General features: G+C 33.7%; 1 protein-coding gene across 1 annotated transcript in view; it reads right to left on the bottom strand.

The window, feature by feature from the left end:
• LOC149770185 (uncharacterized) overlaps positions 1-20,323 on the bottom strand; it is a 43,270-nt gene that overhangs the window by 2,014 nt on the left and 20,933 nt on the right. The window contains exons 4-9 of the mRNA XM_089949267.1: positions 16,992-17,036; positions 15,833-15,916; positions 11,951-12,067; positions 10,561-10,759; positions 9,948-10,061; positions 723-821 (exon numbers count right to left, since the gene is read on the bottom strand). Of these exons, the coding sequence (XP_089805393.1) occupies positions 723-821; positions 9,948-10,061; positions 10,561-10,759; positions 11,951-12,067; positions 15,833-15,916; positions 16,992-17,036 (658 nt within the window). The remainder of the gene's footprint in view (positions 1-722; positions 822-9,947; positions 10,062-10,560; positions 10,760-11,950; positions 12,068-15,832; positions 15,917-16,991; positions 17,037-20,323) is intronic.

Raw genomic sequence — 20,323 nt, 5'->3', positions numbered from 1 at the left:
CGTGGGGAAACACCGAATCAAAACTGATGTACATAAGGACAGACTAAGAGAGTCATGCACCTGTGAGTTTATCCTTGTATCTGAGTGATAAACATTTGCTGTGCGAGTGATACATAGCAACTACAATCACCATGGGTGAGTCAATGTTAGGATGGCATTTTTACAATGCATAACACAAATTGCTTATTGAAGGCTGCCAATGTTTATATTATCAAGGTTGCACTTTATGTAATTCAATTTCTGAAGTAACACAATTTCCACAAAGTTTAAATTAGACCAAAAATGATAAACTTTAGGACGACAAGCGATGACGAAAAAATATAAAAATGTAATCTTTGAGATCAAAAATACAAATCTGTTAAAGGTTGTGAGACTCTAACGATTTTAAAATTAGTAAGCTTCCCTCAAAGATACGCCATGTTAAATAAAGGTAAAGTTTTAACATGCAACATTTAAAGGAAAGTAAACCAAAACTATCTTAAATTGTAAAGTATGCATACAAATAAAAGGGCATATTTTCTGGCTAATTGCATTGCTTTGATGACTGCTTATTTATAATAACTGACATAACTTCTCATTGTTACCCTTTAAACAGTACACACGGGTTACATTGTCTCCCTGCAAATGTATCCTAACGGGCTCCCCATATTCTGTTTAACGTCAGGGTGTCTAATGTTTGTAAGTTACTAAATACTGAGTTTCAACATATTCCGAATCTTTACCTTCACGGTTTCATTCTTTAACGTATGTGTTGTTGTCCGCCATATATGTTTTATTTGTTTTTCCTGATCAGTGGACAGTGTAGTTGCACAAGCATGAGGCTGAAATGAACGGCACAGTATTTCAAACTTGGCATACATCAAAGGTTGTATGGCACGTAAAAAGTGAACTTATCTAAAACGAAAGAGGCATACAACGAAACAGAAGGTAAGCGACAACGGTTGTCAGGGTCGTAACGTTTTAAACAAAGGAACATATACGTAAACCGAAAATATAATGACCACTATCGTAACCCACAAACTTTCGCCGCATTAGACATTTTTGTAAAGACAGAAAACCTAAAACTATTTGGGCTAAACAAAAATGATAAAAAATATACCATATAATAAATAATGTTACAAACAAGCGAACAACATTCATTATAATTCAGTAATTCTGATTTTAGATTGGAATATCGTGAGGCTGGGAAAGGGGCTAACTTTGATATCAAAGCAAAGTATTTTGTTTCTATATTTACATGATGCATTGCTACGGGAGGAAATAGCGCTTAAGCGACATTTTATACGTAAGAAGCCGCCTTGTCGTCTGTGTGGACGACACATATAATCCAACAACATTATTCTGAAAGTGAGCAAAACTACCACCGATATATATATATAAGATTAAAAACGCAATTGTACAAATAAAATAAATGACATGTTCATGTATAACGATGTAGTATACTTTATACCACGTACTATGAAATCAAGGGAAAATGACATAACATAAACCTGCGATATAGAAATGATAGACTAATACTTGATTGTTACGAGACTGCGTCCTGTGCCTGCCACAAGGCTTAGCGACATCTCGCTCCGTTGATCTCTCACACAGAAAAACGAGGGTACCCAAATATTTCTAACACAAACTGATCTACTAGTACGCGATCTCGCAGAAACTAAAATGTGGGATAGGGAGCTGAGCCTAAGTGTTTAATAAGGAAATGATGATGTGATGCCAGTGCAACGTGACTAACGCGAGGTAATATGGGGCACACAGCGTTTTCTCAAAGGACAGGCCAGCTAATCATCAAATAAAAATATTACAAAAACAACTATATATGGGTACAAAAATATAATACTAACACCTACGAGACAGATATACACACATACCGAGCCCGCACTCTCACGAAACAACACACCTTTATGTTCGTTCTGTTTCGTTTGTATGTTTATTGTAATGCTTTTCTATTTTCTTCTCTTATTTATATCATAACATACAAAAATATTGAGTTTTGGGATAAGTGCATGAGATGAAGTGATATACGTATGGGTTGGACACAGATAAGGCCGCGCCCAATACAGAGTCTGCGGTATTGCTCCCTGCCACTTCCACATGTGGATCCTGTGTTCTAATAGCAGAATCTATTTGTATGTTGTGTAGATATGTTTCTTAAAATTAAAGGCAGAAATTAGAATAACTTAGTCTTTGTGGATCCTGTCCTTACTTATGGTATAACGGTACCAATTGCGCAAGTCCAGGTGGGCGGAGCTTAAGGTGTATGGAACATTGTATTCAGAATTAAAGAACAAAACTAGCTGTGATTGGTGCATTATGTAAGACTTGTACTTTCTGTTTGGCTTAAAAAAAAAGTTGAGCCTCTTGGCAACATGTGAGTTTGTGTTAATTTCTATCTAGATCATATTTTGTATTTTTTATGATTTTTTTAAAATATGGTACACATGACTGAAAATGTGCTTGTTGTGACTAGATAACTCTTACCCCTGTCTAGTTCCAGTAGAGTTATCTCTCTTAAATGCAATGGAGTACCTGGTTATGTCATTGTCAAATTGACAATCTAGCATTGTTCTATATGACAGCATGTGACATGCATGCCCAAGTAGGACAGAAAGTATATTTATTTCACAAAACATTAGCATTGAGGTATATGGAAAAACAATTGGTACCGTGATACCTAAAGGAAAGAATAGCCTCACAGTGTTTCCATAGAAACGCATGCATGTGGGCGGCATTTATGAACTATACTAGTTTGATGTAGGAAAACAAATGTATGCTGAACACTTTTGGTCAAATATTGAAAGTTCTTTAAGAATAAAATGTATGAAATCTTCAGAAAATAGCACAAGATGGCTTTGGATGGGGACTTTTGATAACTATAGCTATGATAGATATAGACTTGTGTTACCTGATGCCTTTATGTATGTGCTGTTACCTCCTAGATTGGAATGCATGCAACAAAATAAGTTATGTAAACATAATATAGTTGATTTTGGTCAAATATTGGCTATTGTACCTGCAAAAGATGAAAAATCATGTGTACATAAACAACTATCTTGTTCTTGTAAGGCATGCCATAAACCAGGATAGAGAACACTCTAAGTACACTTGTAGATAGATCACTTGCACCATGTGGGATGTTCTGGCATGAGTAATTTTTAGGTAATTTATTAAGGATTTGGTATTCCTTCCCATTTTGATTTGAATTGTCCTGCTCTAATTGTCCCTTTTTTTTTACACTCTCCTGCTTTGAAATTGTTCATGTAGTTAGTTCAGTTCTCTTGCATTCCCTTTTGTTGAAGTAGCAGTGAATACCAACAAACAAGACCAGTTTCCTTAAGTCAGCATTTCCCATTGGCACTTGTATAAGCCCAATTATAATCTACTATTGACTTTCAATTAATCCTATTTCTTTCTGTCAAGCTGCTCCTGTGGAATTTCCATGTTTGGTCCAACATTACAGAATGATAACCATTTTAGTCACACAGTGCGTATTCATTCCATTCAAATCCACACTGTTCTTGAAACTTTGAATCCCATCGCAAGAATCCAAATTGGCATGAGATGATATCTGCATGGTTATGGAAGGCTGCACTCTACATGCCGGCATTGTAGAAAATATGAACTATGTGATATGAAAGAGCTGCGTCATCTTAGAAATTAAAATTACATGACTCTTGAGGTCTCCACTAAACATAGGAGTCTAAATGTTAGGTTCTCACTTTGTCAGTAATGTGTTTTGAGATAATTTAATTGCAATGAAGTTAATACAGGTTGTTGATGAACTCATCTATATTACATGGATAATGTATTCAAGGTTACCACACCTTATGTATATCATTCAGTTATCTCCCTTACACCAGTCATAACATTTCAAGGAAATAAAATCTCACATTTTCAGTGACTGATTATGAAAATAAAGAGAAGATTTGTGAAGTATTATATTAGCCCTCAATCTTGATGCAAATGTAAGCAGAAGCAATTTGATAATTTCTCACAGTAAAGTTTACAAGTTTAAAAACTGATAAGGTATGTTCTGCTTGGCTCTGAGATAAGTTTCTCTCTATCTTATGCCAATTATTATTAAATTCTTATGTAGAAGAAATATACTTTATATGTATCTATATTATCTAAATTATTCACCCTTTTATATTAGATGGAAATGAACACAACTTCACTTGAAATTTGGGTCCTGTAAGGGATGTTATAGCACAGTTGCCTTTGGGCTGTCCTTGGACCTGTTGGGCCCTGCCCCATATATTTGTCCAAGGTAAGGTCATCAAACTTTCACTTCTCATTTTTCGCATTGCTGATTTTGCCACCTTTAATTCCTTTATCATAAGCTACCTCTCCCTTTTAGATAAACACTTTCCTCCTGTTTTTAACTCCATTTGATGTGCTATACTTAGTGTTTATATTTGGCATTTTTCTGTATTTTATTCCCCTAATTTCACCTCCCAATCCAAACATAACCACTTAGAAGCTGCGATTTACTATATTTGGTGACTGACTGGCTTATTGAAACAATTTTATTCACATTACAAAGGAGGAAAGCTTACTATTTGTGTTACAAAGAGGATGGGTAGGTGGACCTTTGTGTGAGGACTGGTGGTTAGTGACCTCTTGTATCTGTAGATAGTGTAAAGTGGTCAAAGCTTATACTTTATAATAAGATTGGGTCATGTCCACCTGTCTCTGATGTTAAGTTCTGCACCTACCAAACAAATATAAATTCCTTTCTTTTAGGTGAATTGTACATTTTGAAGTAGGACAGGTGCATACTATTTGGTACATTGACCTTTGACCTAGTTATTACATAATATGATATAATGTGATTTATCCCATATCACCTATGTGAAGTTCAATAATTGCTGATACGAATAAGATACAACTCATAGTTGAAAGAATTCATTTTATTTCAAAAGATGATTTTGATGGTGAAGCAAAAGTATGAAAACAATAGTTCAAACAGCTCAATGACATTTCTATACACATTCATATAAGACATAGGTTAGTACCTCATCAAATTGTTTTTCACAAGTGAGACTAAGTATATTTGTTACTTATACAGTCCCGAACTATTTCACAGATTATTGGAAAAATTAAGGTTTGCTATAGGTATAACGGTACCAATTGCGCAAGTCCAGGTGGGCGGAGCTTAAGGTGTATGGAACATTGTATTCAGAATTAAAGAACAAAACTAGCTGTGATTGGTGCATTATGTAAGACTTGTACTTTCTGTTTGGCTTAAAAAAAAGTTGAGCCTCTTGGCAACATGTGAGTTTGTGTTAATTTCTATCTAGATCATATTTTGTATTTTTTATGATTTTTTTAAAATATGGTACACATGACTGAAAATGTGCTTGTTGTGACTAGATAACTCTTACCCCTGTCTAGTTCCAGTAGAGTTATCTCTCTTAAATGCAATGGAGTACCTGGTTATGTCATTGTCAAATTGACAATCTAGCATTGTTCTATATGACAGCATGTGACATGCATGCCCAAGTAGGACAGAAAGTATATTTATTTCACAAAACATTAGCATTGAGGTATATGGAAAAACAATTGGTACCGTGATACCTAAAGGAAAGAATAGCCTCACAGTGTTTCCATAGAAACGCATGCATGTGGGCGGCATTTATGAACTATACTAGTTTGATGTAGGAAAACAAATGTATGCTGAACACTTTTGGTCAAATATTGAAAGTTCTTTAAGAATAAAATGTATGAAATCTTCAGAAAATAGCACAAGATGGCTTTGGATGGGGACTTTTGATAACTATAGCTATGATAGATATAGACTTGTGTTACCTGATGCCTTTATGTATGTGCTGTTACCTCCTAGATTGGAATGCATGCAACAAAATAAGTTATGTAAACATAATATAGTTGATTTTGGTCAAATATTGGCTATTGTACCTGCAAAAGATGAAAAATCATGTGTACATAAACAACTATCTTGTTCTTGTAAGGCATGCCATAAACCAGGATAGAGAACACTCTAAGTACACTTGTAGATAGATCACTTGCACCATGTGGGATGTTCTGGCATGAGTAATTTTTAGGTAATTTATTAAGGATTTGGTATTCCTTCCCATTTTGATTTGAATTGTCCTGCTCTAATTGTCCCTTTTTTTTTACACTCTCCTGCTTTGAAATTGTTCATGTAGTTAGTTCAGTTCTCTTGCATTCCCTTTTGTTGAAGTAGCAGTGAATACCAACAAACAAGACCAGTTTCCTTAAGTCAGCATTTCCCATTGGCACTTGTATAAGCCCAATTATAATCTACTATTGACTTTCAATTAATCCTATTTCTTTCTGTCAAGCTGCTCCTGTGGAATTTCCATGTTTGGTCCAACATTACAGAATGATAACCATTTTAGTCACACAGTGCGTATTCATTCCATTCAAATCCACACTGTTCTTGAAACTTTGAATCCCATCGCAAGAATCCAAATTGGCATGAGATGATATCTGCATGGTTATGGAAGGCTGCACTCTACATGCCGGCATTGTAGAAAATATGAACTATGTGATATGAAAGAGCTGCGTCATCTTAGAAATTAAAATTACATGACTCTTGAGGTCTCCACTAAACATAGGAGTCTAAATGTTAGGTTCTCACTTTGTCAGTAATGTGTTTTGAGATAATTTAATTGCAATGAAGTTAATACAGGTTGTTGATGAACTCATCTATATTACATGGATAATGTATTCAAGGTTACCACACCTTATGTATATCATTCAGTTATCTCCCTTACACCAGTCATAACATTTCAAGGAAATAAAATCTCACATTTTCAGTGACTGATTATGAAAATAAAGAGAAGATTTGTGAAGTATTATATTAGCCCTCAATCTTGATGCAAATGTAAGCAGAAGCAATTTGATAATTTCTCACAGTAAAGTTTACAAGTTTAAAAACTGATAAGGTATGTTCTGCTTGGCTCTGAGATAAGTTTCTCTCTATCTTATGCCAATTATTATTAAATTCTTATGTAGAAGAAATATACTTTATATGTATCTATATTATCTAAATTATTCACCCTTTTATATTAGATGGAAATGAACACAACTTCACTTGAAATTTGGGTCCTGTAAGGGATGTTATAGCACAGTTGCCTTTGGGCTGTCCTTGGACCTGTTGGGCCCTGCCCCATATATTTGTCCAAGGTAAGGTCATCAAACTTTCACTTCTCATTTTTCGCATTGCTGATTTTGCCACCTTTAATTCCTTTATCATAAGCTACCTCTCCCTTTTAGATAAACACTTTCCTCCTGTTTTTAACTCCATTTGATGTGCTATACTTAGTGTTTATATTTGGCATTTTTCTGTATTTTATTCCCCTAATTTCACCTCCCAATCCAAACATAACCACTTAGAAGCTGCGATTTACTATATTTGGTGACTGACTGGCTTATTGAAACAATTTTATTCACATTACAAAGGAGGAAAGCTTACTATTTGTGTTACAAAGAGGATGGGTAGGTGGACCTTTGTGTGAGGACTGGTGGTTAGTGACCTCTTGTATCTGTAGATAGTGTAAAGTGGTCAAAGCTTATACTTTATAATAAGATTGGGTCATGTCCACCTGTCTCTGATGTTAAGTTCTGCACCTACCAAACAAATATAAATTCCTTTCTTTTAGGTGAATTGTACATTTTGAAGTAGGACAGGTGCATACTATTTGGTACATTGACCTTTGACCTAGTTATTACATAATATGATATAATGTGATTTATCCCATATCACCTATGTGAAGTTCAATAATTGCTGATACGAATAAGATACAACTCATAGTTGAAAGAATTCATTTTATTTCAAAAGATGATTTTGATGGTGAAGCAAAAGTATGAAAACAATAGTTCAAACAGCTCAATGACATTTCTATACACATTCATATAAGACATAGGTTAGTACCTCATCAAATTGTTTTTCACAAGTGAGACTAAGTATATTTGTTACTTATACAGTCCCGAACTATTTCACAGATTATTGGAAAAATTAAGGTTTGCTATAGGTATAACGGTACCAATTGCGCAAGTCCAGGTGGGCGGAGCTTAAGGTGTATGGAACATTGTATTCAGAATTAAAGAACAAAACTAGCTGTGATTGGTGCATTATGTAAGACTTGTACTTTCTGTTTGGCTTAAAAAAAAGTTGAGCCTCTTGGCAACATGTGAGTTTGTGTTAATTTCTATCTAGATCATATTTTGTATTTTTTATGATTTTTTTAAAATATGGTACACATGACTGAAAATGTGCTTGTTGTGACTAGATAACTCTTACCCCTGTCTAGTTCCAGTAGAGTTATCTCTCTTAAATGCAATGGAGTACCTGGTTATGTCATTGTCAAATTGACAATCTAGCATTGTTCTATATGACAGCATGTGACATGCATGCCCAAGTAGGACAGAAAGTATATTTATTTCACAAAACATTAGCATTGAGGTATATGGAAAAACAATTGGTACCGTGATACCTTATACACATGGAATTTTGCAACAATACACTATAGCACCACGCATATGGCATACAAATGATTTACTCTGATCCCTAGCAATGATCACTAGTTAAAGAAACAATACAAGGAAACTAGCTAATACAATAAGAGACTTTTCAAACAACTTAATGGTTTATGGCAACAGCTAGAACCTTTATTTAAAAAAATAAAATAAATGTTTTCCAAACATATTATGGTGGGAAAACATACAGCCATAAAATGTTTTAAAACTTTCGGATCAAGGTGGTCCCCCCAAAGCTAGCCCCTTTAATCGTAGGTGAAGGACAGACAAGGGTCCAGGCCAATAAACGGTCATATAAAGCAATATAGGATGGGAATATTTTACATAGGCACAAATTGGTGTTATTTTACTTGATATAGGTGTATTTATAATGTTATGCTCCTAGAGCAAACACGGCGTAAATTCAAAGACATTTGACGATTTGTTGAGTTGATGGTACAAAAGTTTTGATTGTTCCCAATTAAATATAACTTTATATTATGCAATGCATACAATCCAACATTTTAGTTATATTTATTACGTTTTGCTCTGCATCATCTACTTTTAGCCACAAAACATAGCATCATTTTGTTTAAATAATGTGTTGCACTTATTTCCAAAATGTTTTGAAATAGGAAAATAACAAAAAATATTAAGTGACTTGTTCAAAACATGTTCGGCCCCTCGTGAATGCAATTATTTTAAGATTTAACCTGCTAATCATTTAAGGAAAAATGAATTCGAAATTTTGTTTGATAATAACATATTGATAATAATAATAATAATAATAATAATAATCACCATCATCATACTAGCAATAATGGTTCTGCTGCTGCTACCACTGCTAATACTACTAATAATAATACTACGAATAATAATAAAAAGATAATAATAATAATAATAATAATAATAATAATAATAATAATAATAATAATAATAATTTCGAAAATAAATTAACATTAGAACCCAATAGGAAGGACAACGATGTCAAATAGAGGGAAAGCGTACTGACTGTATGTGTTGTAGATTTTATTTTCCTCCGTTTCGAACTTCGGAGGTGTTTCCATTTATATGCGGTAATGTCTCATTATAGACTTGGACCCCGGTCTAGAAACAAGGATTAAATCTTTAAACAAATATAATATTAGAAAAACAACTTAAATCGATTCCGACTAGTGTGTTGCATTCGTAAATGGTGTGCTTTAAATTTCATAAGAGCTTACATAATTAAAATTCAACAGATTTGTATTCATTATTTATATTTTTACTTTAATTGATGAAACCAAACGGAATAATTATACTGATGGAACATCGTATAAATGCTGTATTATTTAACGAAATTAGATATCATATGAAATCATTGCCTCTCCCAATGAATTTAAAATGTTACATATAATACACACATTTTGAAGGACGCGACTTTGTTATTAGAATATACACCATACCTCAGAGCACTCTCCCTCATATGGACGAACATACTTAATAGCAATGGTTGATGCAATGGACTTCAGTGTTTGGTATCTCTCCCATGTAATTTGTCTGCAATTTTGGAAAGACACCTGAAGGAGGAACCAGAGAACATTGACATCAAGCTAAAAAAGGGGTAATAGTAATAATATTATACGATTGTTCTTGTAAACGTTTTCGAAAGATAATTGAATCATACGAGATATTTGTTTATTTTAATTTTATTTCTTCCATTGTATCAGGTGACTCGTTTGGAATACATGTTATGCTCGTAGCAAATAGCCTTTTCTGTCTATTTATCAAAATGCCTCACCTTGACGTTTTTGTTGTTTGGTCATTAGTAAACCTGTAGTTTAAATATTAAATAGTAATGGAGTCTGTTAATGAAATTGTACCTGTTATTATTAGTGAGAGTTTGTTTACAGAGTATACTTTCATTAACATCACATTGAAAGTGAAAGTGCAACGGTTTATTTTCATTTTTAGGAGAAAGGTAAATAAAAGACACACACATTATATATATATATATATATATATATATATATATATATATATATATATATATATATATATATATATATATATATATACCAAAAGCATGGCAAGCAGCTTTTCAACTGCATCTTTCTCTGTTAATCCGCTATTCATAAGTTCTTCAAAAGCATCCGTCCATTCATTGTCATATAGCTCAGAGTAGGCTTCACTCAGCTTGGTTGGCCTGTCAACATCACCAAGGTCTGATATATCTGTATTTTCATGCCTCATCCGGTCTCCAGCAAATATACTGAGCCTTTATCGTACAAACATTTAAAAAGGCTAGAGCTAATTCTGCTTTTTCATGTACATATTTAAATAATCCATATTCAGATAAGTGAAAAAAGATATGTAACTTTACTGATTAGAATCGTTTATATTAACAACATTATTCATATAATTTCAATCATCCATTATGCTATTCGTAATTGCAGTAAATTAAACTTTGGGATAATTTGACTTGCATTTGAGGACTAGAGAGATTTAGAGTTAGTTTTACATACGACACATAAATTCAGTTTGAGGCAGTTTCAGAACTAGCATTAAAATTCATGTCCTCGAGTAAGGAACAATTGTTAGTATATCAAAATTAACGTGGATGATACAATTTCTCGTAAATGTTGTATCGATTATATACCCATTTAGAGTCAAGAATGTTTCAGAAATTACCCATTAATACAATAATTGTTTTACTCCCTTTCATATGGTCTTAAATTAAGTAAGAGACAGAAGCTAAGTTGGCAAATGTAGTAAAATTAGCCTTTTTATTTCTCGAAGTTACAAAGTGAAATGTTAAGACAAACTTACAGTATTGTGAATTAAATTCCATATATCCCCAAACATTTCAACAGAAGTTCAAATGTATAAGGCGTACCGAATAAATTCAAATATTATACGTGACTGTGTGCCCATTGTCTCGAATAGGACCATGTAACAACATTATTGATGTAAAACAGTGATATAAACCAGCACGTCTTTGAATGATTTCATAATAATCTCGGAAAAGTATATTAGTCCCAAAGGTCAATTAGCACTTTATAATTATAATAAATATTTTAAATATATGATTTATTTCAAATTATATCTTAACACAACATTATACAATTACAGAGACTGGAAGTAAAAGAGAAACGAGTAATTGTGCTTACTACAATCGTATATAATCAGCCAAGAAAAAATTAAATGACAAGGATTTTGGTCACAACCTCACTTCCAGAATATTCTAAGTTTGCGAACTAAGCAAGACACGGAACTAACATATCATTTAAAATGAGTGAAGTCAGCTAGAACATAACTAATATACCCTAAATCAAGGATAAAAGTAAAGCACACACAAAAAATGAAAAATATGTAGCAAATTTTAGCCTCATATATACATGAGAAACGTACGCGAATAAATCATAATAAACTGTAATTATCTGAGTCGAGACGATATATACAAATTCACCTATTTAACAATTCTTCTTTTTCTCTTTCAAGATCACAAATTCGCTTTATTTGAGCCTGCGACTTCGAGACTTCACCTTCGTATGCTTTTTGTAACTCAGCCACCTGTTTTTCTAGCCTGCAATTAGTCGTAGGAAAGGAGAAGATTTGTTGCAAACATTGCATGTAGAGAGAGAGAGAGTGATTTCGATTTTTACCGTAGCTTTAACAATTTTTCAGTCATGTTTGCATCGGTTTATGCAGTGTGGCAGTTTGTATTGTGGTCTTGCACATGGACATCATACCGCAAACATGTAGCATCGTCTCCCATCCAGTCGCACTATCCTGACACCAGGCCGAATAGTCCTATCCTAGCCCTAACCTCGTCATGTTGAGAGCCAAACGAGACAGCTACTATCATTATTATACGTCTATGATAAGACTTAGCCAGTCCTACACTCAGTATCCAACCATTAAGGGGACAGTGAGAATAAATGGGGATGCGGTGAGCAAAGAGATATTTCGTAATGTAATAAATACGCATTACATTTCAGGAAAATCAGTAACTTTTCTAGTGTAACACTAATTTAGATATTTAAAGGCTTTTAAATGACTACTGCATGTATGATACATATTCTAATTAATGTTGATACAGATTCAATACTGTATGTGGTAATGTATTTATACGGATGTTTTAGGTACATGATCGGCCAAGACTGAAAACACGGATGTAAGGTATCTCATGTAAAGCGAATTGCCCAAGGCTGGCATTTATTTTGGGGTTTGTTAATAAACATCAACACAACGCCATTACATAAATGGATGTTACAAAGATTAATGTGTATGTGAATTTGCCGAAATTAATTTGGCCACACAATTAAATTGAATAGCTGTTCCAGCATTGTCTCCAAAAATAATAACATGACACTCAAAGTTTTTCAAATATGCAATTCAAGGTTGTCATTGTAGATTGGATTCAAAACCAATAATGAATGCATTAAAATGATTAATTAAGTCTGAGGATAATAATGAAAGGGTTGGACATTTTCACTGTTACTGATACTGTGTTCCTGCATACTGACTATCAAATAACACTCTTATAAGACCTTGCTTGGAATTAAATTAATAAACACTTTCGGACAAAGTTACAATGAAAGATTGCCGTTGCCATAGATTAAAAAGGCCTTGAAAGATTCTTCATGAAAGTTAAAATAAACTGTGCAATAGGTTGCGTCTAGTTGTATATTTGAATGGTGGATGAAACAAAATATGCATAGCAAAATATTTATATAAGGTATATTATTAACATTAGTTGAATAAGTAAATTTATTCTGAACGAATAAAGTGTTGAAATTAGCCTATATTATAATATTTGTACTGATTTATCCATTTTGAGCTTTTTAATGTTAGCGAATACTAAGAGAACAGGTCATAATGTACCGTATTCTTGATACATCATGGCAATGAATGGAATTATCGGGCTATTATCACATATAGGATTTTAAGTAGTAATTAGTTTGTTGTATGTGTTTCGGTTTTGTTACGTATTGCCTGGAGTGAAATACAGATCTAAGGCAAGGAGAGCCATACTGTAGGGTCATACAAATGTAAAACAATAACAAACATGGAAGTGTGAAGTTACGGTCCTGTGAATGGGTGGTTGTTAGTTGATTAGATGAGTATTATTTGTGGTATGTCTGCTGCTATGAACCATAGATTCGACAGCGACTGTTGTAGATATTTTGATGCAAACAGGAGAAACATCGACCTCAAGTCAAACTCACAAATGATTGCTTTGATTCGCTTGGTAATTAGATCCTTTGCGCGCTGTATTACTATTTTAAGACCTTGAACTCAAATATCAGAAACAGCATTAAATAAAATGATACAAATAAGGTTGTCGGATTCGGCCAATGTGGATATGTGAGAAAGCTTGCCAGTAGCTTCTCGAGGGTCGGTGGTTCTTTCCGGGGATTTCCCGGTTTCTTCCTCCACCATTAATACTGGCCGCCATGTATAGCCTATTGCGTGCTGAAAAATGGCGTTAAACCCTACAACAACAACAACAACAAATAAGGTTGGCTGTAACTACTCTATCTTCAATCACGGACAACGGTCAGGCACACAAACTAAATGAAATATGGATAAGAAATATCAATCATTGATGCGCTAAAAGTACAAACTAATCTTTAATTACTTTAGTCGAGACGAAATATTAAAATTCATAGTTTAACGACTCTTCTCTTTTTCATTGAAAGACGTGAATTTTCTTCATTTGAATATTTGACGTCGAGACTACTACGCCGTAAATATGCTTTTAACTCACGCATCTTTTTCCCGAAAGTTCCAGCCAGAAAGAAGTCATGGGAAAGGATATATTTAACAATATAATACATAATGGAGGAACAAAATAATTCGAAATTCTTTCGTTTTTAATGTAAAACGAGAGTTCATAATGACCCAATACACACGGCATATATGTATGTCTTGACACTGGGAGTCTTGAACTCCTCGTCGACAAATTGAGCTACTGAGAGGTCGAATGAGGATTTAGGTGAGACAAGAACAATCTCATAACTGAGCACAGAATAAATGCATTGCATGCAAATCAGTAACTTCGCCATTGTAAACCGTATTTGCTTTAATCTGTGGTACATATTAATTTTTCTTGTATTTTGCAATTATCTTATTTATTTTGTATATGGTATTTTTCTGCCTAATGCGGTAGGCTTTTTTATATCTTGTTATGAATAGCAAACGTTATGGCTTCAGATGGTCACCTTGGCCACTCCTGGATTTTGCTGGAATTCACACTGTAATGTCTAACTTATTTCTAAGTCATTTTCCATATTTTTATTTTCTGTTTAAATTAATTCACCGTTTAGAGGTGGTCATAATAAATAATATTCATCTTTATCAAATGATATACCCAAAATGGTTCTTGAATCGTTGATTTCGGAAAAACCCAATCCTGCCAAAGAGCTTGAGTCGACACAGCTGTATCCGTAGGTCAGAAGTGATATAAAGTGAGAACGTATTTTGACTTGATGTGATTTGATGACGATAATGAATTACTTTGTAAGTATGTTATACTTAGGATCTGATCAGGTTGATATAATGAGTGATATGGAATGTCCTGTAGGACACGTGAACGAATTACCTGTGTTTGCAACGTTGTTACGTACGGAGAGCCTGTGCTTTGATTATTTAAGTACCTGTGATATTTTTGGAGTATCGAAGCAATTATTATCACATTAACAGATGGAGTATCGCAATGTCATTTTTAGGACTGGATTATATATGTGTTCAGGAGGATGTAATGTGTTCTTTTCATTCATGCCTCTTTGTATTTTATACAGTTTATGGTATAATCTTAACTGTTTAGATATTACACCATAACTTAATTTCATGGAGTATGACTGATTAGTTATTCAGGTCGAGTGAGTCTGGCTGGATCATATCTCTATTCCAGTTTGGACACTGCTGTTTGGATTAATTAGGTTGGAATAATCGACTGTGATTAATGGCTACCTGTATGTCATTTCAGGTCAATCGGAGACGAGCAATGGTCGGCGGCGTGGGTAAACCAACACATGTATCGTGTGTGTTACAAGTACTTTTTGACTTTGTTTCGAGCTTCAGCTTTCGGTGAATTTTGCTATGATAGTCCCTCAAGATATTCCTCAAAACGAGTCATTTGCCAAGATCTAAGATTAGACGCTATAATGTACAATATTCATAACTCTTTGTGGCATCTAGAATTAGTCTCGACAACTGAATCCGCCTTAATTTTATAATGTAAGGAATTCTTGAGATATTTTCAACTATAAATGTATGTATATGTGATTTGTGATACGAATAGTTCTTTATATTAATTAAAACTACAGAATTAAATGCAACATACCCAGACATCTTGGTCGGAGGCAAGTCTGTGGCAGGTTTCGACTTTTTATATATACTTAGCATGTATTCTTTTTGGATCTGTACACTAGAATTCGAACGTAAAATGTTTTCTTTTTAGAGAAGAAGATATATAGATGTACAAATGAATAAAATGACGATAAAGGGGTGAAATAAGATTTAAGCTCATTTTAAATTATTTCGAAAGAAAGAAAGAAAGAGATAAAGAGAAGAAAGAAAGAAAGAGAAAAGAAAGAACGAAAGAAATAGAAAAACAAAAAAAGAAAGAAAGAGGAAAAGTAAAAAGAGAAAAAGAAAGAAAAATAGAAAGAAAGAGAAAAAGAAAGAGAGAAAGAAAGAGAAAACGAAAGAAAGAAAGTGAAAAAGAAAGAGAAAGAACGCGAAAAAGAGAAAGATAGAGAAAAATGAGACAGAAAGAGAAAAATAAAGACAGAAAGAAAGAAAAAGAAAGAGAGAAAGAAAGAAAGAGAAAGACAAAGAACGATAATGAAAGACAAAGAAAGATAAAAGAAAGAAAAAGAAAAAGTATGAAAACAAAAGATTAAATAAAGAAAGAAAAAGAGAAAAAGAAAGAAAGAGAAAGATATAAAGAAAGAAAGGGAAAGAGAAAGAGATAAAGAAAGAAAGGGAAAGAGAAAGAGCAAAATAATGAGAAAGAGAAAAGAATAAGAAAGAAAAAGAAAGAAAACGAAAGAAAGAAAGAAAGTGAAAAAGAAAGAGAAAGAACGCGAAAAAGAAAAAGATAGAGAAAAATGAGACAGAAAGAGAAAAAGAAAGAGAGAAAGAAAGAAAAAGAAAGAAAGAAAGAAAGAGAAAAAAAGAACGATAAAGAAAGACAAAGAAAGAAAAAGAAAAAGAAAGAAAGAAAAAGAATAATTATGAAAACAAAAGATTAAAATAAAGAAAGAAAAACAGAAAAAAGAAAGAAAGACTTTGCAAAATATTGAGCTGACCCATGTGATTTATTGGTCAATAAAACATTATGTTCGATTAGAAAACAAATACAATAATCTGTCAAGTATGTAGGCAACAAGCGTTGTGCTTTATTTTCAGCCTAAAGCAGAAGAAGGAAAGTGGAAAGCCAAATTATATGGATGAATAATTCATGAAAACCAGTGAGACAGAAAACGTAAAATACTTACTTTTGCTTGAGAGTTTCGTTCTCATCTATCAGGTCTTGTATTTGTCTGAAGAGATAATAATAACCTTTGAACACAAATTAAGCGACGATTTAGAGAAACATATTAACAAAAGAACATTTGTGTTACTTCTCTTATTAAGGTACAAAATAGTAAAGAGAAGTCACTGATTGATTGATTTGTCAAAAAGCAATGGTCTCATAAATCCCTGCTCTGTATAACTTTAAATGCTGTTCAAAGATCTTACTAATGGGTCAGATTATTTATTAATAGACCAGACACTACTGAAGAGGGGCCCCGAGTGGTCGAGTGGTCTAAAGCGCCCTCTTTTACGGATCACTGTCATCTCACCTCTGTCTGCGTGGTTTTGAGTCTAGGTTTCGACCAATGTGGGTATGTGAGAAAGCTTGCCAGTAAATAGCTTCTCGTGGGTCGGTGGTTCTTCCCGGGGTTTTCCCGGGTTCTTTCTCCACCATTAATAGTGGCCGCCATGCATAGCATATCATGTGCTGAAAAATGGCGTTAAACCACACAACAACGACAGCAACAACAACAATAATGAAGAAACATCCCAGGCTGCTGGACCTTACTACCCGGTCACTGACAATGCTACTGCCCCAAAACGAATTAAGAAAAACACACAAAAAATAATCCTGTTATTAAACATCAGTACTTGATGGATCGTTTTAGAAGTGACCTTTACCTTAAGATTGGGACACTTCATGCTCTTAACATTGTTCTGTCCAGATAAATGGAGTTCTGCCAATTCTTGTACTGTAACACTATCAAACCTGATTGACCTTGTGAATACTCTAAATCAGCTATGTCATTGACAGTTGATGTGGAGCGAAGTAATATCATTGCTCATAATTTAGTTGAATTTAAGCGAGTGCATGTTGAGGTGTCACCCTCTTTCTCTCGTCCAGGTTTATTTTTAATAAACAGGCCCGGCAACGTCGGAATATCCGGAGACAAGTCCGGATGCAGCAATGGATGACCATCATTTCCTACAGAACCTAATCGGATATCCGATTCTGTCCTCAAAGCTCTTAATATATGCCTTCACAGCTCGGGGATAACCCAGAGTTTTGGGAGGATCTCGAGCAGGACAGCACCGACTCGATCATTAACACCCATGTTTTAGCTACAAACATTTGAACCGACAAGGAGTGATGAAGTAGTGCAGAAGCGCGAGGAGCTAATACATCACGATCTAGTAAACATAAGTTGCATTTGCAGTCACGTGTGACAAAGATAGTTCAGAGTACAAATTTCCATGATCAGTAGTCATTCATGTAGACACATAAATGAAACCAGTTACTGATGTAATGTCCATGTTCCTACTCCAAGGATGGACAACATAAACTACTGACGTCGTCAGTGACATGCTATCACAACAGTAAACAAAATACACACACATTGGAGCAAGACAAAACAATGTTCTGAACAGAATGAAAATAAGGATACAAACATTAAATATAAATACAATTATTATGTCAATTATGCATAGGTACTTGAGGCAGAGACATAGTGCATTTTTAAATTAAGTCTTAATTTGATTCATGTAATCTACTTTTTGTCTCAATTAGTCAGATACACATTTCTTGAAATTTTAATAATTAGGCGTTGCTAGTTTTACTACTATGCCATTATCCTTATAGTGCGTCTCCAAATGAAAACGTCTGCATATACATGAGGAATCAGCTAATATATTTCTTCTAGGTCTTTTAATATGTATTGGTTATATTGAATGATCACGACGATAGGTCCACGAAAAGCAATCTTAACCTATCTTGTTATTGGTGCAATACATGTCTGTTCAAGGAAATAGCGAAATAGTATACCAGTAATTGAGGATAGATACGACATTGTTTAAATACGTATGACATAGTTGAATACCAATGCATTATGACAGTTAGGCTGACAGAAAACTAGAACGACAATGTTGTTGACATGCTAATTCTCTTTGATAAAATTAAAAATTGGTATGCCGACCTAAAGGGTTTTCTCCACATTGGTGTCATCACTATCAAAAATATATTGTAAAATGCAATACCTGTGAAAATCATCCTTTAATTTTGTAAATGCACGCAAGTTATTCATCGATAATACAATTATGTATATATATATATATATATATATATATATATATATATATATATGCGTTTATGTATCATACAAGAGGCGCCTCCAATTATCAAGTTTAGTAGCTATTAGCACCAATCCAGATTGCCACGTGTAAGTTTTGTTATACAAAACATGTATTGGTTAGCAAGAAATCATATACATCAAAAATATCACAACCCTTTTGTACTCAAAACATTTCATCATGGATGTATGATATGTTGCACACCATGCGTTTAAAAAGGGGTCTAAGTTACATACACGTGTTCCTGGCTGGATTGTATACCCAGACGTTTCAACACCGAACTAGAAAAGCTAACAAAGGGTATGTACATACGAGATTTTTGGGGTTGAAATCAACATTTCCAAATCATATATATGCCATACAGTAGATGACGAGATAACATGCCATATTCGACAGGATAAGTGTTTGCAGATGTGCATATGTATGGTAACGAATTTGACCCTGCACTGTTATATTCATCTCTGAGACTATAGACATGCAAACATATTTAAACCTATTGCTCAATTTAAATAAAACGAATTGTTGATACAAATGATCTACCACCTACTACTGTTTCAGCGACTTATTTAATTCACAATGAAGTGTTTAGGGGTCTTTTCTCTATATTGAATAGTTAGGTATTCATATATATGTTGTGCATGCAACAAATATGGATTGTATTATTCTGTTTAATAACGTCACGTGATAATTAATCTGTGATACGCAAATAGGATACACGATTCTATAAACCAATGTTGTTGTCAAGATTGAGAATACACGAATATATGGAAGTATACGGTCCAACTAGAGCTGTGAAACTGTTATGTTCACTAACATAACAATAACAGTTTAAATCATCTAAACACTGATATGAAAGAGAACTTTCATGTTTTTCACAACATATATCACGTTACGACTGTATGTCGTATACTATCATATGTAAAGATGCCTAATTGTCAAAATCATGTTCGAACAGCAACTACTGAAACTTCAAACGTCTAACTAGATCAACGCAAGGGTTTCCACCATCATTATCGGAATCAACACTATGAAGAACGATTGTAAAGTGCATGGAAAGCGAAAACGTTTCTCATCTTTTACTAAATACAGAATGCATAATTCAGCCCATTTTGTCAATCCAGATAAACATACGACTGTAAAATAAAGAAACGTATATAATAACACTGACCTGTAGGCAATGTGCCTG

The sequence above is a fragment of the Sinohyriopsis cumingii genome, unplaced genomic scaffold (genome assembly GCF_028554795.1).
Source record: "Sinohyriopsis cumingii isolate HCF-2022 unplaced genomic scaffold, ASM2855479v2 utg002522l, whole genome shotgun sequence".
In the NCBI taxonomy this organism is placed as follows: Eukaryota; Metazoa; Mollusca; class Bivalvia; order Unionida; family Unionidae; genus Sinohyriopsis; species Sinohyriopsis cumingii.
Note: the sequence above shows the minus strand (reverse complement) of the source record. Positions and strands in the feature narration are given on the sequence as shown.